At 37.8% G+C, this 27,435-nt stretch overlaps 1 protein-coding gene across 20 annotated transcripts in view; it reads right to left on the bottom strand.

Moving 5' to 3' along the window:
* Positions 1–5,412: 5,412 nt before the first annotated feature.
* MYT1L (myelin transcription factor 1 like) overlaps positions 5,413–27,435 on the bottom strand; it is a 311,469-nt gene continuing 289,446 nt past the window's right edge. For 16 of the 20 annotated variants that reach the window (XM_062634580.1, XM_062634579.1, XM_062634586.1 and 13 more), the window contains 4 exons: positions 15,512–15,603; positions 13,649–13,758; positions 8,527–8,670; positions 5,413–8,202 (listed from right to left, as the gene is read on the bottom strand). In XM_062634580.1, the coding sequence (XP_062490564.1) occupies positions 8,062–8,202; positions 8,527–8,670; positions 13,649–13,758; positions 15,512–15,603 (487 nt within the window). In that variant the 3' untranslated portion in view covers positions 5,413–8,061. The remainder of the gene's footprint in view (positions 8,203–8,526; positions 8,671–13,648; positions 13,759–15,511; positions 15,604–27,435) is intronic. The other 4 variants (XM_062634576.1, XM_062634595.1, XM_062634588.1 and 1 more) reach the window with 1 other exon arrangement.

Genomic DNA, 27,435 nt, shown 5'->3' with positions numbered 1-27,435 from the left:
TTTCCTGTGAGGGTGGTGAGGCACTGGAGTGGGTTGCCCAGGGAGGTTGTGAATGCTCCATCCCTGACAGTTTTCAAGGCCAGGTTGGACAGAGCCTTGGGTGGCATGGTTTAGTGTGAGGTGTCCCTGCCCATGGCAGGGAGTTTGGAACTAGATGATCTTAAGGTCCTTTCCAACCCTAACTATTCTATGGTTCTATGATTCTGTATTCGAGTTGAGACCTGACTTCTACCTAGGCTTAAATATTTCTGCTGGTGGAGGTGTTAACGTTGATCTGATTAAATATAAGTGCACTCAGACATCTTGGACATCCATCTGAGCAGAGCCTGAGGGCTCTGGGACATGGCCAGGGATTTTGTGAGTCAGCGTTCTTCACAAATTAAGATTATATGAAGGCATGCACATATTATAATTTTTTGTTACTGTTACAAGAAAAGGATAAATCTAAAGTTTCATACACGTGGAGAATAAATCTCTTTAGGAACAAAGTGTCATGCAAGGATAGCATGGCCTGTACAGAGAAAGGTTTAAATATGTGAAAATCCAAAACCTGCTTTCATTTTGTTATACCTCCTTATTGTATAAATCTGGTAATGACTTGCGCACTTCTGTTCTCTCTTTGTAAAAGCCATGGTCATTGAAGAATTGAGTAGAAGCAATTCGTATGTTAGGAGGGTCACTGAATAGCTCAATCTTTATAAACCATATTACTTACTAACACCACACTGCTCAGTTCCTATTGAATATAACACATTTACTTATATTAATTCAAGTAACAAGCCCATTTAAAATAACCACAGCCAGCTCCTTATAACCACAAAAATGGAAAAAACATGCAGCTACTTGTATTGTTCCCATTATGAATAACCATGGCACATAAATTGATGCCACATTTTAATGAAAAATAACTACAGAAAAGACTTAAACTAAGAGTGTTCTGTAAAGCATAATTTGAAGCAGTCTGTGCTGCAGTCACCACAGTGACCTCTCTGCTGGAGCTGCTGGTCTCCCTGAAGCTGTTGCAGGTATCACTTGCTCTGGGGCCACTGTGCCTGCAACCCCAGAGCTATTGATGAGACATAGCAGGACAAGCATCACCAGAGGATTCAGAACTGATGTAAACCAGACAGTTTCTCAGGGCTGGAGAAAGAAACTTGATCAGTAATCCCCAACAGTACAGTTGGTTGTTCCTTAGACATGGTCAATGGAAAGTGCATGGCCCTAATGTTTGGTGTACAGTAGGAGACAGAATTTTGGTTTGGTTTGTTTTCAGTGAAGCATTGTTTGACTTTTCAGTGTTAAGAATTTCTTATTTTCGTCAGGACACATTGGATGCTAACTTAAGATTGAAGCTTCTGTTATTAGCATCCTAAATCATGTAGCAAAAGGATCTAAACTTTCAGATAGGGCAGAGCCCACACCCTAATGCAAAACTAAGAAACCAAGGAATAAGTGCAAGGGCTAATTCAGGAATCTCATAAAAGAAAAAAAAAAAAGGGCTTCTGAGCAACTTCCACTGTGCATGCCTGCATCCTCCAGCTCCGCTGTATCATGCAGCCTTTTTCTTCTTGAATAGTTGTGTTATCTCAGCAGAAGTGTTCCTACCTTTTTTGTTCCTTTCTTTATTTTATATGCCTACGTGTTTGGTGGCCTGACTTTGTCCTGTTTCTTTTGCCTTTTACCGACTTGTTCTGACAGTGTACTTTTTCTGCAGCTTTTTATTCTTCTATGTCAATCCTTTCCACAGACAATTGGATGATTGTGCCCTTTGGAAGTGATTTGCAAGGGGAGTAATTTTCAGTGTACAGTCAGTAAACCTTGGAGAATCCACAAATTATTCCTAACAATTCATGAGAGATAGTTAAGAAAACCAATCTGCTGCCAAGGCTAAATGTTCTGTTCAGAAATCAGTGCCCCCATTGAAAAAGTGCTGCAATGAAAATTTTTGCTCTAGACTTAGATCTGGTTTTCTCCACAGAAAGTGTTAAATGAGTAATTGATTGCACACAACCCATTCCACATTATCCCTTCCTTTATGATGGAAGTAAAACTTTTCTCTATATTGAAGTAACAGGATAGCTCAAAGTTATTTGTGAATACACTTTCTGCTATAATTTTTCTCTTTTTGGTACTACTGAAGCAAATAATTTTATTACTGATCTTAAATAAAAAACCATAAATGGATAAAGAAGGGAAGATTGATCAGCATAGAACTAAAAAGATCTGATGATGTGACGGACTAAATAGAAAGGCAAGGTTAGAGATTAATGATGATTTTTTTTTTTTTCTGTATTTAAAAACTTAATCCAAATGGAACAGTTGATCACAGGTCCAAGCCATCAATCAGTGAATGGGCAAGAAAAATGTAATATGAGGACGTAGTGAAAGACATGCAAAGTATTTTGGTCATTAGCAACAGAGAGATGTAATGTTATTTGTGAAAGCACTGCTTGGGATACTGGGCAAAGTAGGCTCAAGAAGCATTAAGTCAAACAAAGTTCAAGAAGGGTTAAGGCCACTGACACAGAGAAGGGTCAGTTGATCACAACAATGGAAAAATAGTCTTATGAGGCCAGAGGAGTTGGCTCATATCCTTTGGCAAAAGGATTTATCAGAAGGAATACTAATGTGTGCAGGAAACAGGAGTGGGGAATGAGCATTAACTACTTCAGCTACTGCTGAGCAGCTCACTACTAATGTAGAGAATGTGATGTTTTTTTTACTCTGCATAGTACTAGCCTACTGGTGTATTGATCCAGGTCTAGGGGGATGCACTTGTTTCCTGGTCACAGATCCATTTTGCTGGACATGAGGTGACAAAATCGTCGGCTTACATTTATAATATAGATATATTCTTTATATCTGATATACAGTGATTTGCCTGCTTATCAGGATTAAACACTGTCATATTTAATCCTTTTGTCCTGTAGCTTTTAACTGTATACAAATGTATTTTAATACTACAAGAACATTTAGTCATGCATTAGCAGCAAAATTCTGGTACCGGGAACTAATATCAGAAATAACATTATCAATTCTATACATATATGTAGTGCAAAAATGTATTGTTGACTTTCTCATGAGATTTACTGAAGGACACTATGACTGAAAACATCTGAGCAAGAAAAATCCAGAATTTTACTAATAAATAGGTAAAATAAAACAAAAGCACAAAATTTTACATGTGATCCTCAAAAGGGAGATGAAATTTCCTGAAACGTTACCTGTCTTATCATCTAAAAATAATGAGGTGGTTGGTGACAGCCAATATGGTTTCACTAAGGGCAAATCATCCCTGACCCATTCGGTGGCCTTCTGTGATGAGGCTACAGAGCTAATGGACAGGGGCAGAGCAGTTGGCATCATCTACCTGGACTTGTGCAAAGTGTTTGACACTGCCCCGCATGACATCCTTGCCTCTAAACTGGAGAGACATCAATTTGATAGGTGGACCACTCGGTGGATAAAGAACTGGCTAGATGGCCGCACGCAAAGAGTTGTGCTCAACAGCTCAGTGTCTGGCTGGAGACTGGTAACAAGGGTGTCCCTCAAGGGTCAGTGTTGGGACTGGTCTTGTTCAACACCTTCGTCGCTGACATGGACAGTGGGACTGAGTGCGCCCTCAGCAAGTTTGCCGATGACACCAAGCTGTGTGGTTCAGTTGATAGCCTGGAGGGAAGCAATGGCATCCAGAGGGACCTCGACATGCTTGTGAGGTGGGCTGATGCCAACCTCAGGAAGTTCAACAAGGAGAAGTGCAAGGTCCTACGCCTTGGTCAGGGCCAACCATATCCTGGGCTGTGTCAAAAGGAGCATGACCAGCAGGTCAAAGGAGGTGATCCTGCCCCTCTACTCTGCTCTCATGAGAACCCACTTGGAGTAGAGGGTTCAGTTCTGGTGTCCTCAACATAAAAAGGACATGGAACTGTTGGAACAAGTCCAGAGAAGGGCCACAAGGGTGATCAGGGGACTGGAGCACCTCCTGTATGAAGATAGGCTGAGAAAGTTGGGGCTGTTCAGCCTGGAGAAGAGAAGGCTGCGTGGAGAACTCATAGCAGCCTTCCAGTATCTGAAGGGGGGCTATAGGGATGTCAGAGGGGACTTTTCATCAAGGACTGTAGCAATAAGACAAGGTGTTTAAACTTAAACAGGGGAAGTTCATGTTAGAAGAAGAACTTCTTTACTGTGAAGGTGGTGAGGCACTGGGATGGGCTGCCCAAGGAAGTTGTGGCTGCTCCATCTCTGGCAGTGTTCAAGGCCAGGTTGGACAGAGCCTTTGGCGATGTGGTCTAGTGTGAGATGTCCCTGCCCAAGGCAGTGGGGAAGGAACTAGATGATTGCAGGGGAGAAGGAACTAGGTTATTTTAAGGTCATCTCCAGCCCTAACCATTCTATGATTATATATATATATATATATATAATCACCCTGTGTTTACACAAGGTCATAAACATATTACTCTTTCTTGCTGGGATGCCCTTAGCTGACTGCCCTGCTTCACCTGCCTGTCTGTTTTGCATTCTGTTGTGCAAATTGTCATGGACCCTCTGTATCTTCCCAATTCCCCCAGGAGTCGACTAGCCTTTGCTAGGGGCAGAGAATGTAGAATTTGTGTGGCCTCTTATGTCTTGGTCATTTAGGACGATTTCTAAGAAATGCAATGAGGAAGAATGGCCAGCAGAGGTAATGCACAGAATAAATTACTGATACGACTGCATAATGCTGAACATAATATATACTCAATACAGGAACCCAAGCATATGGTAAAGCCATAATTATGCTTATAAATCAATTAATTGCCAATTCCCAGTATTTGTTTTCCAGGAAGATGTTTTTAATTAGATGTGATTTAACAGTGATAATGAAAGCTAAACCAGTTATTAAGTCATTGCAGGGGTAACATGGGTTATGTTGTGGTGCAGATCAGGGTCAGTATTGCATGTGACAGCATGTGCTGATGTTCCTGTCACAGGCAGTGGAGACCAGAAGTGTTAAGTGACTGTTGTAATTTGTTTCTTCATCTGACTGGTTCTTAAACGCCTTGAGGCCTTAGTGCAGGCTATAGGAAAGGGAGAAGGTTTCTAACTGAGGTTCATTTTCTGGTTTTGAGTCTAGGAACCCAATTATCAATTTATTTAATTTTAAATGTATTGCACACCATTCTTCAGTTACACTATTCAGGCACATTTCTTTCTAGGAAGTTCTGAGATGTTGGAACAAACTTCTTGTGCTTAAGTATTTGTGTAGAGTGGAAAGCGCGTAGTTTGAAAGGCAGCCATACATCCTGTGGGGAGAATTCAAGGAACCAACAGCCTAGGCTTCTTGTTAAAAAAGGTCTCTGAATTGTTGTAATCGAGTGCATGAGATAAAGTGAAAATGTTGAAAGTGATCATAGAACCACTGTGCTACAAATGTGGCAACACATTTTTTTATTTATTTAGAGTAAGATGTGTTAACATCCAGCATGACAAAATTTGTACAAAGTTCACAATTTAAAAATGAATTATCACAGCAACTTGTGATTCCACACATTTATAGCAAAATTAAAATGTCAACAAATCCATGCCGTGTAGTACAAAAATAAATCAAACTTCAGTTCCACAGAGAGCACAATAAATAGTTTATACAAAATTCTGTCTTAATAAATGATTACTTAAATTAACTTAGAAATGAATATGAACAATAAGTTATAATAAATAAACTCTGATGACTCACAATAATTTCATATGAAAGGTCAGCATTCTAATATGTGACACTTTTGTGATCCCTATATAATAGTCACAGATAACTTTTGATTTGATATTATGTACCAACATTAGATGAGCAGCAGATTTGTGCTTAAAATCCCTTTCCATTGTACATAGGTGATAACAATAAGAATCCAAAACTGATACTATCTATTACTCTACTGAAAGCATTACTATATTGGCAAAGAAGCTGCAGACACAATGCAGTGGAAAAATGCATATGCCATTATGAACAATGAAAGCCCTAAAAGGAGGCTAGGGCAAAAGTACAATATATATGGCAGAAGGTGAACGACAAGCACCTTGCTTCAGCTCTCAAAAAGGCAATTCTGAGCATGGCAGCTACAACTAATAGCACAACAGAAAAAGGGCACTGTACAGATAAGATACTGCAGAGCCCCAAAGTAATTACATAATCTTTTCCCAGCTAGTTATTAAAGTCCTCGTGGAAAACTGTAAGCTTTTGTACAGTGAATAGTATAAAGTGCCGCTGGGATATACATATATTTATACATATATATATATACCGAGGTTGAGTATTGTATCAGAATATTTGTTGTGAGATCCCTGTAGTCTCCCTTAGCAATATTACTGGATTGGCCATAATGGCTTCCACTATAATTTGTTCAGGTTTAGTGTCACAAGGCTAATGACACAAGAAATTGCACACCTCCGTATGGATATATAGGGCAAGGTAAGTGCAAATAGTCAACTGGCACATTGTGGGGACAATGACCCTGTAAGTCCTGTTCTGCTAAAAATATTTTATTTTTTACAAAACCCATCTTTTTCATAACAAAATTTTAAAGTACTTTTGTACTTTCTGCATAACATCAAGACATGGAAGGAAAAGATATGCTATCAAATTTAAATAAATTCAACAACTGTAAAACACAACACATCACCAAATTTACTACTTAAAAAGAAAAAATGTAGTAATAAAAAGTGGTCTTATGCATACATATAGTGCAGTCATTTTGAAGAAAACAATCAAATCTTGAAGCTACAAATAAGTTTTATCTTAAAATGATCCAGTTTAAAGCAAAAAAAGTGCTGAAGTATATTTAGTTACATTAAAAATCTGATTGCATTCATTTTTGCAATAGGTAATAGTAGAACAAATACAAAGCATATGTGAATGCTGCAGTAATGATTGTTCTCCAACAAAAAGCAAAACATAAATGTTAAAATGTTAAAAATGGGATCAAATGCTTGACAAAGCAAAAAGAAAGATCTTTACTGAACTGCATTCCTACTATAGACAGCAACGAATGCAGTTCAGTAACTCTTAAGAGACACAGATCATTTGTGTTTATCCCAAAATTAAAGATGTGAAAAGGCAATATTAATTTTAAAATATTGTCCTCCATCTTGAATTGAAAACACAGAATTTCTGAAAGATGAACTACATTGCTATAACAGATAGTTCAGAGGGGCACTAGCAGTCCAGTAGAGATAAGGGAATGTTGGCTCCAAAGTTTATTTGAAAACAAAAGCTGAAATCTTCACGTTGTCCACCTCTGATATAGTTCTTTTCATAATGGATGTTCCCATATTCATACCATGTAATGCTTAGAAGTTAATTAAAAAGTGCTGTTTAAGCTGCTTTGAATCTTCTGTCAAGTTTCCATGGCTTGATGTTGTCTTACAATAAATTACCCATTTTGTATCTTACATCTAATCCATGCCATTTTCTTGGAATTCAAAAAACCTTATTTTATTGCCCCCACCACACACCATCCTTCAAACCAAAAGTCACATAATATTTTCAAGCATTGTTCAAAAATAAAGCATTTTTGCAACCAATTCTTGCTATGAAACAATATGCACACAAAATGTATTTCTTAAATCCCATAAAATCCTCCAACATGAGGCAAAATGATAGTGTTTAAAAAGTGGCTGCAGACCGCAACATTGTCATTCAAAGCTGTTTTTTTTTTTGTCCATTTCAGTTCAAAATACTAAAACATTTAATCACTAAAGCATTAAAAAGAATTTACACTCTATTTATTTTGATCAGCTTACCTCTTCAGAAATATATATACCCCAAAAATGTGCATACATTAGCAGCTATAAACATTACATGGCGTATCACACTATGTCAGCTTATATGAAAACGTACAAAATGTGAATGTATTCAAAAAACTATTCTGCAGTTACTATCTTTAAAGCAAGACATAAAATCATTATGAAGTCTTGTAAGCATAACACTGTTTCAAACAGAAATAAATATATAACACTTTCTGGTAAATTACAGCAGCAAAAAACAAGAGGCATCCTTTTTTTAAGCAAGACTTTCACCACTATAGCAGCTGTTCAGACCTGAATTCCTCTCACAGCCTGCTTTATATTTTCCAGTAGGGCTTTATTTTCTGGACTCTGATAACGATCTTGATTTGTATACATGTCCGTCAAAGTGGTCACGTAAGCATCAAAATTTTGTTCATTGATTGGTTCCTACGAGATATTAAATAGTAGTTCATATACAACTTTTATTTTCTTAAGTGTAAATTCATTTAAGCATAACATATTATCAAGGCATATTGCCACCATTTTTTAGTAATATTTAAAATGCCTATTTGGTTCTTACTTAATTTTACAGGATACACTGGAACAGGCCCTCCATGTCTTTGTTAGCAGTTAAATGTATCTTTATGGTTTCAGTGCTGTTACCACAAATATCCAACTGGTTGATGAAACATAAACATAAAAAAAGACATCTATTGTATGAAGTGAACTGAGGATCGCCAAATTCCTTAACTTGTGCTCTCAATCACTTACCATATGTGGCAGCTGGATATTAGCTAGACTATGAATTAAAGACTGGCTTAAATTGGCCAGTTCATGAAGAAGAGACTCATTTTGCTGTTCAATTACTTTGTTCTCCTCTTCTATCGTCTTCAGGTTGCTCTCCATTGTGGTAATCTAAAATGGACAAATTTGTGCACAATGTAATATAAGGCAAACTGTTATAAAGCATGTGCTTTTTGAAGGAAGAGATAACAGAAATACCAGGGAAAGGAGAAAAAGGACTATTCATTCACGATAAAAAAGATTTTGCTAGAGTCTGCAATTCTTATCATTGTTAAGGGCTTCTTATTCTTACTGCGTGTTGTATGAATTTAACAGCTTGTCTTTTTAATATTGGTAATAATGAATGAACTTGGATTCGATTCCACTGCTTTAGAACTTTTCTTCTTGAGTTGAAAGACATTAAGAAAGACCTTAGTTCTGCAAGTTCACCCATTTGGTTAAACACTTCTACTCCTAGGACCCTACCTTACGCACATTCTGCAGTAAGTCATGCATTTCTTATATTTTCTGATTGACATATATATATATATCTGTATACATGTATAAAGTTAGTTAAGCATGCACAGCTCCTTGCTGCCAGTGTTTAGCTCTTTTAAGTATAATTTGAATCTACGCAAGTTCACAGAGCTGCTTTTGAAAGCTGAACAGTTGCATGTTATTGCAATGTACATACAAATTCAGAAAGTTTCCTAATACATGCAATGAGTTGAAAAACTGAAGGAACTGAAGAAAATCTGCACAACAGCCAGGAAGGTGGGTCTCTCGGGCATAACTACACGTATGGGTGAAGACAGATGAGAGTATGCTCTGCCTGTATGCTCTGCCGGTGTTCCCATATGACCAGACTCAAGTTAGCTCTGACCTTGCATGATGACCTTCATGAGCTAAAAATCATTGCTGAGAGGCAATTTACCCCAGCTTGTGCAGAGCACTGTGCTAATGAAGCTATAATGACTTCAGATGAGCATTGGCTTGTCAAGAGGACATGCAGAGCTTACTCGTGTCTATGCTTTCCTCTGTAGACCTGTCCTTACTTTCCACAGTGGATGACAACCATTAACCTCTAAAAAGAAGTGTACAGTGTGCTTTTATGCGTGTAGGCTGAAGTATACATTGATGACAGGGCAAAAAAGAAAATATCAGAGAAGTGGAAAAAATGCCAAAGAACACAAGTTTCTGAATTCTCAAAATGAGTTTTATCCATTTTTGCACTGGCAACTCTGGGAAGAATTGATACAATTTAAATGCTGATGGGAAGGCTGCAGGTTTGTGTGGTAGTAGCAGGCAGAAGGAGAAAAGGTTCTTAAGTGAATATTAACTTGACCATGGATGAGTAGATTTTTAGGAAATTGTTGGCAAAATCAGGTACTTAGATCTCTTAAGTTTTATTCTGGTTAAATGAAAGTTTCAGTTGCTTATGGAAATACAGCCCATTTGATAGGAGTAACTTTGACAAGTGATGTGGCTACATGAAAAGATCTTCAAGTATCTCTTACTTTAACTACAAGTGTTTGTATTGCAGTTAATCCAAGCTGTTAAGTATTGCAGGGGCTTGGTTTTGTCAAAATTAATTGATTCTGAGGTATTTCCACAACATATAATAGCAGGCAAAATACTTCAGCTTTGAAACTGGAAACACATCCTCCTCTCTTGTTTTGCTCTCAGCTTTTTTATGTTGGAGACAAATGCTGCATGCGAATGCAGAACATCTTTCATAGGTACTTGTTAGAGGCAGTCATGCTCCAATTTTTACCCTAAAAAACTGTTTATTATATTACAGTCCCAAGTGAAGAGTCTGATGTTGATGAAGGCCCAGTTCAGCATGGCATATAGTGCTGCTGCCTCACTACCATGAGTAGGAGCTGACATTCTGTAGATTTTTGAGGTAGCTGACTGCTGCTACTTGAATAGATCTTTTATACTCGGTTGTTTGGTTTTTTTTCAAGTGAGATGCTACCTATATGCAAATACTGTGGCAGCTGACCAGTGTTTCTGACAGTTGCATTTAGTACTCATCTGTAAGTATATTAAGGTAACTGGCACACTTAATTATTGTGTTCACTTGCTTAAAGGCTGAAATTTCCCTCCCAACGTTTTACCCTGAAACTAATGAATGTTCACTTGTATCTATTCTGAAAACAGGATAACCTGTTGCTTGCATGAGACACACAGTTATCTGCAGATTCCTCTTTCTCCCGCTAACCTTTATGTGTTTCTGCCCCTCTCATACTTTTGAACAAATTTACTAAAGTCTTAGATGAAAAATACTTTCTTAAGGTAAAAGGCAGCTGAATAAACGAGAGTATTATGAATGCTTCCGCTAAGGAAAAGACTGCAGCATGACTTAAACATAAAAGATTCTACATAGAGGGGAAGTTCCTATTGTAGGAAAAACTTTTGCTGGCACTTAGAATCATACGGGACGCAAATCCGTATGAAGCAAGACTATTGCTACTTCTGGTGTTCACAGAACTACTATCTTTCCATTGTGTACTCCTTGTCTGTGAAGTCTTAATGAAATCTAGGTTGCACAAAGATTTTCTAAAGGTTTATCAGCAAACATTTTGTTTTGTTCAATATAATTCTACTGTTGTAAATATAGTGGACTGTTGACTTTGATCCTCTCAATGGATTGATAATGACTATGCTGTAACTCTCTACATGTTGGAAATGTAAATTGCTTATCTTCAGGAGTGTGTATGAATTCAAATCTGAGGCCTCTGAGCTCCTGTTAAGTTTGACTCAGGTAGGATTTTCTGCTAGGCATCAGTAGCTAGTTAGGTAAGAATAGGTATTAGACCTGACTGCCCAGGAACTGTGGAATCTCTGGTGTAGTAAGTAAGAAACAGGTTAGACAAGCACTTGTCAGGAGTGGCTTAAGAAGAGCTGGGAAGTAGGAAAGGGAGACTGATGGACAAAATAACATGTCGAGGTCTCTTGTAGTGCTATTTTCTAGATTCCTATTAATTATCTTAATGACGGGATGTGTCACTGCCAGTCATTCTACCCTTTTTCTAAAACTGCTGCACCAAGGTGTGAAAGGCATCCTTTCTACTTGATGGCAAAATAATCAGCTGAGGCTTTTTTTACCACAAATATGCTGTGATCTCAGGTAGTGTAGATCCCAGCTAGAACTGAGACACTGAAGTATGGCTTCTGTACTCATTACACATCAAAACTTGATGTGACATTCCTAACTAAATCTTGGGAACCCATAAAATACATATTTTATGCCTGTGATAGTGTTATTGTGACTTTATTTATACTTTTTTTAAAATTCATCTAGCCAAAACAAAAATTAAAAATGAGGATATTTATTAACTACTGGAGCATTTATCTAATGCACACATAACAGCCACACTGCTTTACATTTTTTAAAACCTCAGCTAAATCAGTCTGTATGTGAAAAAACACCTACAGTGTTGTATTAAGAAAAAGAAAACATGAGGCAGATTGTGTCCTGGGTTCAGCAGTAGCAGTCATTTTTCTCCTTTTTAGTAGCTGGTGCAGTGCTGTGTTTTTGACTTTCAGCCTGGGAACAACACTGATAACACCGATGTTTCTAGTTGTTGCTAAGTCATGTTTACTCTGACCAAGGACTTTTTGAGTGTCATGCTCTGCCAGGGAGGAGGGGAAGCCAGGAGGAAGCAGAGACAGGACACCTGACCCAAACTGACCAAAGAGGTATTCCATACCACAGCACGTCATGCCCAATATATAAACTGGAGGCAGTTACTCGGAAGGGCTAGATCACTGCTCAGGTCGGGCTGGGTATCGGTCGGCAGGTGGTGAGCAGTTAGATTCTCTTCCCTTGTTATTTCCCTTATCATTATTATTATTGGTGGTAGCAGCAGTGGTTTGTGTTATACCTTAGTTACTGGGCTGTTCTTATCTCAATCCATGGGAGTTACATTCTTTTGATTCTCCTCCCCATCCCTCCGGGAGTGGGGGGAGGAAGGGAGAGGAGTGTGGTTCTGGGTTGCCAGCTGGGCTTAAACCATGACAGATTGAACCTGCCAGATTTGAAACTTAGAACCAAATTCTTCCAATGTAAATAAATGTAATTTTCCTGCCACTGATTATTCTTCTTGCTTTACATTCTTGTAGAGTTTGTCCTTATTACCCTACAGTTATATGTGGTCACACCAGAAAACTATCTAAAATGTAAGTCAAATCCTATAAAGGTTGAATAATGACAAAAGAACCCTGAATACAGGCATAACATAGAAGTGAGGTTTCAGTATCAATTTGGCTAAGGTTAAGAAGTAAAGAAAAAACAAGCTGAAGAGGCTGATCCTGCCTTCTGTTTATGAGTATACAAGAGAAGAGGACAACAGACATGGCACTCTTCTCCACAAGCAGCAAAGAAGTAACAAAGAATGGTTTACCCTTTTTCCATCAAGATCAATTGGATGATTATGACCTTGGGACTAAAGGTTGATAAATGGCAAGAACTGTGATCAGTCTCCCTGTTGGTGTCTATTCTCAAATCATGTGAAAAGAAAAGCACCAGAAGCTATGCTGGACACTGGAAAATGCCAGGGAAAGAATGAAATTCATGTCCTTCCTTTGTTTTTTCCATCCAGTTTTAGGACTGCTGTATAATGAGGTTTTAAATAATAGTCTGTTGTTAGGTTTACCTTTCCTTTATTTGGAAACTAAAAGGAATTAAACTGGATCTGTGTGGAACCACTGCTGTCACCAAGGGCTGCATAGCATAGCACATGATGAAGTGAAATGTAACAGATATTCACTTCCCTACATAAATTTTCTCTGTAAGACAGAAGTGGGAAAAGTCAGGTTGTTCATCTGGACTCCTTCATCTGGTAGGTTATGTTAATGTCCATGATATCATATTCTAACTGCTATTAGAAAGGTACAACCTTATCAAGGGGAAATGCAAAGCTGACCATGATGCTTGTAACTGGTGTGGAAATTGCAAAATGGATATTGTTTTCTGACTTTATAAATGGGAAATCACAGATAGAAATCTTAATATGTAAGAAACATAAAAAGGAACAATATATTTCCTATATTTCTTTTAATCAATCACGTAGAAAAAGCAGGTGAATTTAGGGCTTCATAAAACTGTTACCTGAGTTCTGAGTTTAATCATATCAGCTTCCATCTGGGAGTTGGATTCATTTAGTTCTTTGATTTCTTCATCTAATTGTTTAATTTCTTCATCGTTTTCTATACCTGTGTGATATAAAAATAAAAGGGGTGTTAAAATAATTGAGCTTCAAATCATAATTCAGTGAATTAATTATTTCCATATTTGACAACAATTTTGTTTTAAGTAAAATTATTAAAGGAAAAAGGAAAAGGAAGTGTTCTTCAAACTTTTATTTTGAAGTTAAACCAATTTATTTTCCACTACTTTTCTTTTAAAAATTGCAGTAATTTTCCAGTGAGAGTGTTGAAAATGCTTACAGGATCAATAAGAGACACCTTTTTCTTTCTATGTACTGATTTAACTTCGTATCATGAGAAATGTACCTGTAGCAATAACTTCTGCTCCACTGTCATATGTAACTTATTTGAAAGACTGTGTCCACATACAGATCTTCTTAAGGAAAAGAAAATATCTTGACATGCTAGTCTCTTAATATTACAGTGTCATTAAAATAATTTGTAACTATTTGAGAAGACTTTTTTTTTTTCCCAGCACATTGAAATTTTGTTGAGGTGCTGGGGTATATTGTGATTCTCCTTTTGTTTTTAGTAAGTTCATGGTTCAGAAGGTTATTATTAAATAATGATCTAGAGAATAATTTGAAAAACTGAAGTGATACCTGGGGTTTTATGGAACAGACATTTAGAGAACAGAATTTTAAAGGTACCTGCATTTTTAAGGACTCAGGCAGGAATAAACTGTAAAGGTTTTATTTATTTATCCTTTAAATTACTATAACAAAGCATAAAATAAAAAGTCCTGGGAAGAGATAGATAGACCTGTTTTCTCCCAAGTCAAAGTCTGAACCCCTAAAGCTAGAGAAATTGGTGTTCCCACTCTCTTATTCTTACTCTAGTGTGAATCTTGCCTTCCTTTTCCTACAGTCCCTAACTCTAATAGGAAGGATGCCCTGTATCCCTCTAGGTACCTGAAATTTACATGTACCACTCCTTAAAGCATTCTTCCTGGGCATAGCAGATACAGTTTCCAATACTTCCCAGGCTGCAGAGAAAATTACACCCAAACTTTCGACTCCCTGGTTACCAGCTACTGAAGACAGTCAATGCTTCCCTCAGCCATGCTAGCAGTGTGGGCTGAAACACCTGTGTTGAAATGCTTTGTGGTTCTCAAAGTCAACACCAGAAATTAAGAAGGCAATGCACAGTCACAGACTAAGTGACTGCATCAAGTTTTCCAAGAAAACTCAGGACTTAGGCACCTCTCAGACAAGTCTTTTGTGCATTATTTATTTGAAATGAAGTATCTACATTTTGCTTCTATTGCAGTTTGACTATTAGATTTGGATTTTTATCCAAAATACTTTTATCAGCTTCCTTGCAACTCGGGGTTCCCAGAAAGGATTGCAGACTATTGGAAATGTAATGGCACAAGATCAGATGTTACAGAGTAAGAGCTTCAAATGAATTCAGGGGACCTCACGGGGACCTGACACTCTGGAAATGAAACCTCTTTCTCTTCTGAATCCTGCAACAATTAACACCAATTATCTACCTTTAATGAATGAGATGTGAATCATAAAATTGTAACAGTATGTTATATTTGGAAATATTTTAGTGTTTTAGATTTATGTAGATGTAACAGACCAGCCTGACCATTCCTCTGCTGGCTCAGATATCCACAGCCTACTTCTACTGGAGGCAAATTCATTATTTATACAAAGAAGATTTACACATGTAGGAAAAAGAACCAATAGAATAAAGACAACTTTAGTTTACAAAGAAGCAATATTTATAAAGGTAATGATTAAAAATTTACCATTACTGGCCCGCTGCTTTATTGTTAGCATTTGTTCACCAGACAGCTTTGCTTTCTTCATTGCTGAAGTAGCTCTGGGGCATCCCGATAAACTGTGAACAGTAAGGAGCCTGTTAGTTTTGAAAAGTCATTGAAAATAAATCTTTAATCCAAACCTCTAATAAAAACAGTATCAGAGACAAGTTTATCTTCACTGCCTAGCACTGAAAGAGTGTGTTAGTCTGAAAAAAAGGACTTACCAGTAGTGATTTCATGGTTTTGATTCTTTCTTCCAAGTTCTTTTTGTATAGACAGCTAACATAAAAGTGAAACTATAAGCCTGGGAACAACAGTCCAATTTTCTACAGGCACAATGCTCTTTCTAAAAATTTTTATTTTAAAACCAGTTACTGTGAAAATATTCCCCTTTGAATTTATATGTCCCTGCCCTTAACTTCCACCCTTTTAAATTCAAATGTTGGAACTGAATGCTGAGAGAAGGGGGCATGAGCTATCTTCCACATCCAAATGATTAACTCTTATAAACTATGCTTCTCTTTGTAAATATCACCTATTGAGCTGGCCAAACTGCCCTTTTCTAAATTGTTTCTTAAAAAGGCTGTAACTATGTGTTGTTTTTTGTTGAAGTCCAAGAAAAGTCATTGCTATAAAAATGACATTGCCTTGATGAGGGATATATCTCTCTTATAATGTATACTTGTTACACTCATTGATGTAGACTCAGTTATCTCCCATGTTGCCAAAATATTAAGCTTTTTAGTTGCATCATAAAACCAGTTTGATAGCAAATGCAGGCTTAGCAGATTTCATTGTGAAAATCATAAATAATAAAAATACTGATAACTGGGCTATTTTATAAATAATTTTCATAACCAAACTATCCCCTTTTTCAAAATCCCGACATTACTGTAGTTGCACTATTACAGGTAAAAGAAAATACATATTCAATAAATTTAATGATGGAAAATTATAGTCTTATTCTGAGCAAGCTTTTGCAGTGAAAGGAATTTTACTGCAAAAAAAATTGCTAAAAAAATTCTCTATTGCTTCAGCATTTAAGGTTTATAGCCACTGAAACGGATTGTCACATACTTCTCATTGCATACAGTCACATTTATGCTTCCTCTTCAGATCCAAAGGCAGACTTTTTTACCACTTTTAATTGTGCAAATCAAATTCAAAGCTAATAATAAAATAATCTTTGTAATGTGGGAAAAGTTTCTTGGAAATGTAGTATCTTTCATTAAAAACATTAAGTAAAGACTGGCTACTAAATAAAGTGCTCTAATTTAACTATAACGTTTAATTATTGAAAATGTCTCTCTGAAAAACCTGGGCTGCTATTATAAGTGCAGCTATCCAAAAAATGAAACTCTTCCCAGAAAAAAAAACAACTGAAAAAACCTTTCCTTTTCTCAGCAAATGAATTAATGTTCAATATTTTACACAGCTCTGTTACTGAGAAGGCACATAATGAAACAATACCAGTGGGGGTTGGAACTAGATGATCTTAAGGTTCTTTCCAACCCTAACTATTCTATGATTCTATGGTTCTCAATTGCATGATCTAGTAGCTTTTCACTGTAACCTAGGTGGTAGGATATCAGATTACTGCTCCAAGCTCTGCTATGGACTCTCTGTGTAATGTTAAAAAACTTTTCCTGAAGTGTCAAAGGGAGCCTTGAGGAAGATTAAGGAGGAGTGGATCACTATTAGGGTAAAAAAAAATCTTTGCACAGGGAAAGGAACGAAAGATAAAGAGTATATGGAAAGTTTCTGCATATTTTAATTGACTTAATTTTTGTATCCTTTTAATTGATTTAATGAATTCCCTCATATTTTAGCCTCTCTTTTTCAGAAGTTAGCATCACTGGAAATTGGGCTATGATAGTTTACTCTCATCTTGGTCTGCAACCCTTTACTCTCTTAAAGTTTTGACTGATGACAACTTACAGAATTCCTTAATATAAAATTATCCCTCAAAGAGCCTATAAGTATGGCATTTAAACTCTAAACAGATAACAAGAACTGTGCACTTGAAAGTGCAAAAGAATAAAAAGAATAGCTGGAGAATGAAGTTGCTAAGCCACTGTCCATCATATTTGAAAAATCATGGCAGTCAGGTGAAGTTCCTGACAACTGGAAAAAGGGAAATATAATCTCCATTTTCAAGAAGGGAAAATGGATGACCCAGGGAACTACAGACCAGTCAGTCTCACCTCTGTGCCTGGCAAAATCTTGGAGCAGATTCTCCTGGAAGGCATGCTAAGGCACATGAAAAACAACAAGGTGCTTGGTGACAGCCAGCATGGCTTCACTAAGGGGAAATCCTGCCTGACCAATTTGGTGGCCTTCTATGATGGGGCTACAGAACTAAATTCTTCAGAAATAAATAAAACAAAGATAGTAATATGTATCCTTTTTGTCCAGCTCTGTTCTTAATTATCTAAAAATACCTTAAATAATTTAAAAAGTAAATTAGGACTTTTTGGATAAGCTTCTAATCTGCATGGAAATTCCTTGACTACCTTACTTCTCCTGAAGGTAATTGTGTTTTCTCTAAGTCAAGAGCAACCAAAAGAGGGCATATAGGAAGGTAAGATGAAAATCAGGGCAAAGTCAGAAAAAACCTGAACCTCATGGAGCTGTAAAGTTAACCAAAAAGCTTGAATTGAGATACCAGTAAGGCTGAGAGTGACTTGAGTCTTCTAGAAGACTGGGAGTTAGGAGACAGAAGACAAAAAGGAGTAGGTATGATTTTATTTGTCTCAAATATCTTGAGAATGTATTTGTCTCCCTATGACTGGCAAACAAAAAAACATAAAACAAAGCCACTTCAGTGCTTTAAGTAGTAAGCAAAATATGCTTTAAACTTCTCAAAACCCAAAGAAGACCAAGAGAAACATGCTAGCTAGTACTTTTGATAAGGATAATACTTATATTCCTATCAAGTTTAAAGCCTTTATAGTTGATGTCTGTCATAAACTTTCTGTTATAAGTGGAATTAGTGTGTAATCTTGCTTTGGTTGATTTTTTATATTTTAACAAACCTTACACTTACTTTTACAGAAACATGGAATTCTGCAGCTTCTTCATTCCAGCAAAGAACTAGCAAAATTAATCACAGTTACCTCAATTGCTACTGCCATTATTCTTATACACATGAGAAATCATACAAAAGAAGATATAAACATCGTTGAGTATTCTTTCCATAATAAAAAAGTGAATAAGGCTTTCTACACTACTGGGGGTACTGCTGTAATACAGTATAAAAATATTAAGCCACCATTTATCTCTGTCAGGTTTTGAATGCCACAGGGCTTGAAGCTACAGCATCTTGGTGGGGTTGTGAGAAGCACCAATATCCAGCTCCTGGTTCCCTTTGAGTTCCTGAATCATCAGGAGCTCTGAGCTCCTGCTGCCACAGAGACAAGGTATCAACAGCCACCTGATCATTAACATCTTTTCTTTTTGAGATTTAATGTGTCTTGGCTCTCAATCAGTTTCTACTGTGGGGCTTAATCTGTAATTTGAGAAATAAAATTCTGAACTGGTACATCATCCTTGAAAGCCAACCTCTGCTATAATTTATAAAATACTATGAAGAATGAATTAAACTGTTAGATTAAAGTGATCTAGGGTCAGATTGTGCAAACCTCCTGTAAGAAATGTGCTAAAATATGAGGTTTCAATTTTTTGCTGGTTGGCAAAATATCATAACACATCATTTATACTGGAAACACGCTTTTGTTGGGCATGGGTGCTAAATAGTGCAGTGAATGGCTGGGACCTGTCATGCAGCTTTGCTTTGCATGACACGGCACTGACCGTGCAGCAGATATTTCTACATACTATGCACCCGTAGGACTGACAGGTAGAAAGGGTGACTGACTAGGTTTTATGCCATGAAGTTCAACCTGCATTAATCAGGCTTTTTTTACAGTTAGACTTTATAATTGGAGGCATGCAGAGCTTAAGTGATAGCACCTGTATAAACTCTATGAAAAAATGAACATCCATATGTACACTTACATCTTACTCAACTTCCCTGAAGAGTAGTGACTAACAGAAACCCAGTCATCTAGAAGGTATGCAGAAAGATTATATATGCACAAATCAAGATAAAAGTATATGGTGATTGCATCTGTTTAGAGTTGAACACAACATAAGGAATGAATTTTCTTTCTTGTTTAGGACTGTGGTTACATTACTGCAACCTATGCCTTGCCACATATTCAGTGGATTTGGAAAATAAGGTGAAATTGGTCCCAAAATAAAAGGAAAATTAGTGGGGAAAAAAATTGAAAGGGATATCTAGCTAGTGTTTAATGCACATTTACCAGGAAATTTCATTACAAAAAAATAAATGTGGGCTAAAATCCTGAACTGCTTCAAGAATATAATTGGACTGTCTTCACAGATGCAAACAAGAGAGGCCACCAGAGTGGAGAATCATTGATCAAGTGAAATGATTGTCTAGGTAACTGATTTATCTGGGTTCTATCTGTACTTGTTAAATACATTTTTTGCCTTAGCAGACAGATGCAGTCTGGTCCCTCTTGAAGCTGAAGGAATTGTACTTGTTTTGTCAAGTGAAGAAAACATTTTCCAAGCAGATAAGTAGAGAAGTGGGAAAGGAGGAGACAAAGATCAAATGAAATGCAACTTTGGTATGTGAAGCGCTGAAGTTTAAACGAAAGAAAGAACTGGGTGTAAAGAAACCAGAGCCTCAACCTGGAGTAAACAAAAATCATCCTGAGGGCTAACTTCATGAAAACTGTAAGATGTAGGTTCACTACCACTGTGATTTTTCAAAAAGTTAATAAAATGAAACACTTTTCCAGTTTATGAAAAATAACATTGCCCATAAACTAGAGGAAGGAACAACTCGTATTCAAGGGACCTTATATAACTAGAGACAGACTCAGAACACACCCCAGATGTAAAACTTCTGAAATTCAGGGAAATACAGATCACAGTGAAAACTACTGTTTTATTTTGTTAATGGATAAACCCTTGCTTTTATGACTAAGCTCACGAGCTATTTAGTAATGTTTGAAGTTCAAGTTAAGAGATCAAACTCAGTGATCAAAGTAGCCCTTTCCTTGGTTTAATATTAAATCCACAAATCATTTATTTTTTCTCTGTTGAAGGGTATCAGCTTTGGAGATTTCCTTATTCCCAAGAGTAAATTCTGCTACACACCATAAAGAATGAAATACTCTATGCACAACTCCAGAAGATATAAAAGGAACCCTCCATATCCCAGCACTCAGTTTTATTTACATTCAAGGGTGACTGGCTTTTCCCCAGCTTCTTGCTGAGCTGTGAGTTAAAGGAGAGAGGTTTTGCAAACAAGCCAGTTTTGTTTGCATGGAGATTGCTGCCACTCACAGAGGAATCTCCTCTCCTCCCCACTGGCCACACAACCCTGACTGCCTTTGTGTGGTGTTGGGAAAAAATAACCTGTTCAGTTCAATTTAAGAATAACTCTGATTAATGTGTCACTTTTTAGGTCTTGTTCTCTGGCTAAAAACTTTTTTTATAACACACCTGATTATTGGTGATGAAGATCTTTCACTTAAATTTTCAATCAGGAGGGAAACCTAAATTAAGAAGACTGAAAGCTTGATGTAACGTGGAAAGTGGGAGCTCCTAATCCAAGTTGGTCTCCAAAGCTGATGAGAAAGGTATCTGAGATTTTACTGAGTTTAAATAAATCTTCGTATTGGTTCCAGAATTAGAAAAATTAAAACACTCCCCAAGTGTCCATTAAGGAAATAGAGCCATTACGATCAAACCAAAATGTAAGCTTTTCAAAATTATTTTAATATTTGATAATTGTTTCAAAAAAGACTTTTAGGAAAAAAATACTTTCTTATTTTAGAAGATTAAACTAGCATTAAAATCTGGTTATTAAAGCACCAAATGGACAATGATATAGAGTGAATGGCCATGATACCCAGAAGACAAGAGGGTATTTGGTTTTAATTGAAAATTTAAAAGGTAAAATAGTGTTATAGCTCAATTATGCCCATCCCTCATAACAAAAGAACAAAACAAGCTTCAGGTAAGAAAAATAAAAACAGAAATTATGGAGAACTGTAAACATGGCCACGCTGAGAGGTAAGGCTCTGAGGGCAGACTCAGTTTTAAAGGAATCCCCATGGGGCATAAATACACACCAGAAAAAGGATTAATGAATCTTCAGATGCTGGCACCGTAAAGCACTGCTAAAGTTCCCTTCAGCTGGGCACAGTAGTCCTGTGGCAAATGTTGTTAAAGTTGCTTAGTCAGCAAAGAGGCTCTGTGGGTGGGCCTCTCACATGTGCTAATGAGCTCTGACCTGCATCATCTCTGAACAGGGGAAGAGGTTTGCCTCTTGACTCAAATCTCTTATTTGTTCTTTGGTGAGTGAGGAAGCATTGCAGCACATTACACAAATGTAGAGGTGACCGTAGCATTAAATTACAGCGAAGGAGTGTGCACTCAATGGGGCAGCACTGAGTGCTCCAGGAGCTGGGGGCTGGCCACCGCAAAATTTACCAACGCCTCTCCTGTCCTGTGACTGCACACAACAGAGTAGATGACCTGAAGATCACTGGATTTACTGGTCAGTCAAATACGGTATGTATCGTGAGGGAGAAAACAGGCTGAGGCTTCCCTGTATATAAATTAGTAAGGTGCATTTCTAGCTGCACACCTCTGGTTAGTGCTCTTAGGCAGCTCAGAATTTCAAGCGTTTAGTAACCAAGGCCAGTCCACTTAAGTACTTAAAATGAAGCACAGTTTGCCTAGGCACTTGTATAGACAGCAGATAGGAAAAGGTACTTCAAGAAGAAAATTCATCCCACCTGAAATCTGAAAAGCCATCCAGTCATCTCTGCATTCTTATTGGCTAAGTCTGTAATGAGGACAACCAGGTTTATACCCAGACAGCTTCAGCTAAGTGCCTGAAATCAAGGAAATGTCACATTGCAGGCACCTGTGCAAGTTCCTATCTGCTGTCATCTGTCAGGTCTGCCTGGCAAAACTATTTTTCTTGTTTATATGGTGCAGTCTGCTTTTCCTAATATGAATTTCATATTATTTTCTCTTTGACTTTTCCAAGGTAAATCTCTTAAGTCTTTTTAGATTACCTCTCTGTTAGGAGCCTTCCAGTTTAATAGACTATACATCTGATTAAAATGCTATTCCATCTTTCTTCCAGCTTGTAATGAAAAAAGCTGGCAGAGCTACCCACAGTCAAAGGGTCTGTTTCAACAACCAGGCTCTGCATTTAGTCAATTCTGCCCTTTACCAAATTTTAACTGAACTGACTGAAATCTTCCACGGCAGGTGTCTGGCCAGGCTAGGGTTTTACAAACATCACAAAAAAAAAAAATTCAATTTCTTTGAATATATTTGTTTATCATTGTTTTGTCCATGTATCTTGTTTTCTTCATACTTCATACATAGGACGAAAACAAAAGCCCACTGAATATCTCTAATTGCCCGTGAATTGGAGCAAGACTTGATATTTCATGGGATATTGCTCTGAGTATAGAGATTTATTCTGCTGTCTTCATGCAAACAAATGTGGGTTTGTCAGAGTTATAAGCCTCTGACAGACTTGGACACGCTCAGATGTTAGTGTTTAGCTGCCAGACTCTCCATGTGCTTTGTTCATATGACAACTGGGAGCACCTTCTCTGCCATCAGCCCCATTCAGGGCTGCAGGGCCAGGAGCAGAAGGCTGCTTTCTAGCATCACCAGTGAGATCACCTGTCCTGTTCTGCCAGCACTCAGAAGAAGCTACTTGAGGGCCAGCTATCTCAAATGCTGAGGACTGAGAAGTGGAGAAGTAAGAGGCAAGACTAAACAGGAGTCACGGGAACAGGAAGGGAAAAGGAACAGCACAAATGCAGTAGGAGAGGTGGAGAATGGAAAGAGGAAGGTGTTGAAAAGCCATTCATAAAGGTTCTTTTCCCTTGAACTTATGGATCAAGAGAAAAATCCTAAAGTAGAAAATTCCTTTGTACTGCAGGATCCACTTCACAGTTCTTAGTTTAATACTTTTCTTCTCTATGTATATTATTATTACATTCTCTCCTTGCTTTCTTGGAAATGTCATCACATTTTCATGTCTGTCATCTTTCAATAATGCCACCATGATGACACTTTGTCATTGTCAGCTGTAATTACTGTTAAATGCAGTGAGTTTGGTTAGTTCTTCTATACTCTTAACATTGTATGACTTCTCCTGCTGAATTGCAACACAGAGCTCGTAAGAAAAAAATAAGAGGTGGGAAACAGCAAAATGAATCAATGACAGGATGGGGACAGAAAGATTAAAACCAAACAAACACTCTCTACAACTTTAAAAAACCTACCAGGGAAAATGTGAAACGATGAGAATTAGGAGTGAATTAATTTTGACTAAAATATGGCTCTCTGTCAACTTACTGTAGCAACAAATAAAGGACAAGACTTGACTGGACAGTAAACCTGGAGGGAAATAAATGCAATCAAATAATTTAATGAGTTGCATATTAAAAGTTTCTTAAAAATATGAAGTTTGGCAGTAGTTATGTTTCATAAATAAATAAATGGAAGAACAAGAAAAATTTCACCTCTGCAAAGTTTTTTCCATTTTCAACATTATCTTCAGTATAGCATAGGAACACCTTTCAAAAGTGCTTTTTAATCTTTGACTCCCTACATGTATAATTGCTGGATACAAACTCCTCATAAACATGGTATTTTGGAAGTTTAGAGAACCCTGAGAATTCATCTGGCAATTTAGATTCTTTGTGTTTTAAAGAATGCTTGCAATTTGCCCTAACTGCAAACTTCTGAATCTGCTCAAAACCAAAAGAGAAGCGTACCAGAGATGAAAAGCAGACAAATACCTGTTGAGAACAAGGTCATTGCCATGTTGATGCAGACACAGGCCCATCACCAGTGAAGAAAGAGTTGATATGTGAACCGTTACAGCAGTGTGAACCCTACAAACTGATGGTCCCCGACAATAACCACCCAGAGGTGTTAAAAGAGCTGGCTGATGTCATTGTGGGGCTGCTCCCCATAATCTTTGGGAAGCTGTGGAGAGTGGGGGATGTCCCAGGAGACTGGAAGAAGGCAAGTGTCACTCCCATCCACAAGGGCTGAAAGGAGGATCCAGGAAATTACAGACACGTCAGTCTGGGAAGATTATGAAGGTAATCCTCCTGGGGGCAATCTCAAAGGCAAAAAAAGCACATGACTGGGAAAAGTCAGCATGGATTCACAAGGAGCAAATCGTGCCCAGGAAACCTGACCATTTTCTATGACGAAGTAACCTACTCCGTTGATGTGGGGCAAGCAGTGGGCATTGTCTACTTGGATTTCCTCAAGGCTTTCAATATGTTGTCCCACAGCCTCCTCTTAGAGAAACTGATGCATTATGATCTTGACTAGTGGTCTATGCCGTGGGTGAGACAGAGACCTGTTACTGGTGGGGTCCTCCAGGGATCAATATTGGGCCTGGTGCTGTTTAGCATCTTCATAAATGATCTGGAAGATGGGATAAAGTGTTCTCTGATGAAGTTTGGTGATGGTACGAAACTGTGTGGAGAAGCAGACACTTTGGAAGGGAGATTCACCTTCCAGGATAACTTGGAAGGAAGAGTGGACCAACAAGAAATTTAGGAAGTTCAACAAAGACAAGTGTTGCACAACAAAAACAAGCATTGCACAATGAAGACAAGTGTTGCACAACAAAAACAAGACTTGCACAGCAAAAACAAATCCTGCACAACAAAGACAAGCCTTGCACCTGCAAAAACATAATCCAGGAGTGCAGCACAGTCTGAGATCTACCTGTCTGGGAAGCAGCTCTGTGGAAAGCTCCCTGGGGGTCCTGGAGGACAACAAGCTCTGTATGAATGAAGAGTGTGCTGCTGTGGCAAAGCAAGACAACAGGACGCTGGGTTACATTAACCAGAGTATCACCAGAAGAGACACAGAAGTCACTATCCACTCTACTAGGCACTTGTCAGACCACACCTGGAATACTGTGTTCAGTTTTGCTCCCCACTATACAAAGAAGATGTGGACAGACATCTGGGTCCAGAAAGGGCTACAAAGATGATCAAAGGACTGGATGCCTGCCATATGACAAAAGGCTGAGAGAACTTTCTTTGTTCAGTCTTGAGAAAAGGCAGCTCAGGAAAACATGGAAAACACAAGGGTTAATGGGTACAAGTATAACTTTACAGTATATTTTCAGTTGTTTAATAAAGCTTCTAAGTTTTTCTCTTGGCATTTATTTGCAAATATAAGTTTGTTTGGTTTTTTTTTAAATTCTGTTTTATTTCATGTAAGCTTCCTATCTTGCTGAAAAGCTGATACCTGCTAGGAACTGATTTCCTCCATCTAAATTCTGGGCACTTTTATTTCTTTATGAACTGAAAGGAGTAGCTGGCATTTAGTATCTCAGACAAATTAGTTTAATATCAGTCCTGCTGTCTTATCTATAGGCCTCATACAATGCTCTGTCAACACAAAGGTTATTTCGGGTCCAAGAGTGCAGGACTGATTTTGCTCAAATAACAGAGTTTGCGAGCCTATATACAAAACATAAAAGTCAGAATAATCTGAGGCTTTCTCATGCCCTTCGTAACCATAGAGCTAATGTCTTAAAGACTCATTCACTGAACCATTGCTAAGTAATTTCATTTTTTTAAATGCTGAAGCTGAGAAATGCTGATGCTAAGAGAGGATGTGACTTCAGGCAAACGAAGACTGAAAGCTCTACAATAATTTAGGAGCAAATTTGCAGCCGCTACAACATGCTTGCAGATGCAAAGCAGCTGGATTATAGAGCTACTGCCCCTTTGTCACTCTGCCTCTGAACACCCACCCCAGATAACCTTGGGGTGAGATGCTGTTCTATGGACAAAGGTCCGAGCTGCAGTCTTGAACACCAGCAGGTTTGACCATAGGCAGCACTTGCAAAAACTTCCCTTCAGGAACCGAGTTTGATGACGCAGGTATTTTAGACAGTATCTATTTCTAGCAAAGCATATTTCATGAGAAGAAGGATCTGCACATTAAAAATCTACATCTCCATTCTTCCTCCCTCACATCTGTCATCTCCTGAATGCTTTGAGACTTTGGGAGATAGAGGTTTTCTGAGGATCTGTGTGAGCACTGGAACCTGCCTGCTTCTAGCAAGCAGCTGCAGAGGGCAGCTCCTGCTTTGAGTTTGTATCTTTTTATCTTTTAATCTTTTCCTAATCTGCCTGTTCCCAATCTTAGCAATGAATCTGTGCAGCTCAGAGCTGTGACCAACCTACAGTTTTTGGAGGAAACAACACTGGCAGTGCTCCTTCACCTCAGGACATACATGTAAGGAGACGGCTGAACTGAGTGCACTGCTATTATCTTCCTGCAAGCTTTCTGAGAGCTTTACCATTAACTAAGCCTTCCTATCATAAAGTGGATAGCCCATAACCCATATACAAACATTTCTCATAACAACCTCACAGTTTCTGCATACATTCCTTCAGAAGGGAAAATGCACTGGATTATGTCCATTACTTCCATCACATCTAGACATTTTGCAGACAGTGGCATGCCCCTGCTGCGCAAATACAAGTTGTATTCTATGAGCTTGTTTCAAGATCTTGGAGTCCCATTGTCCTCAGTGAGGGTACAGGCACACTATAGAAAAATTCCCTTTCTCCACATTTTTATCTCTATTTGGCGTTAGCATGTAAATGGGGAAAATACTTATAATTTGTTCATCTCTTTTATATTATAGCTCTACTAGTATATGGTTTTGTACTATTTTTGGCTGGGATAGAGTTAATTTTCTTCATAGAAGCTGGTATGGTGGTATGTTTTCTGTTTGTGTTGAAAACAGTGTTGATCATACAGGGATATTTGAGTTACTGTTGAAC

Source organism: Pezoporus occidentalis, unplaced genomic scaffold, assembly GCF_034315485.1.
Source record: "Pezoporus occidentalis ecotype Australia unplaced genomic scaffold, CSIRO_AGI_Poc_V1 ctg43, whole genome shotgun sequence".
Classification (NCBI taxonomy): domain Eukaryota; kingdom Metazoa; phylum Chordata; class Aves; order Psittaciformes; family Psittacidae; genus Pezoporus; species Pezoporus occidentalis.
This window is presented reverse-complemented; position numbering and strand designations above follow the sequence as displayed.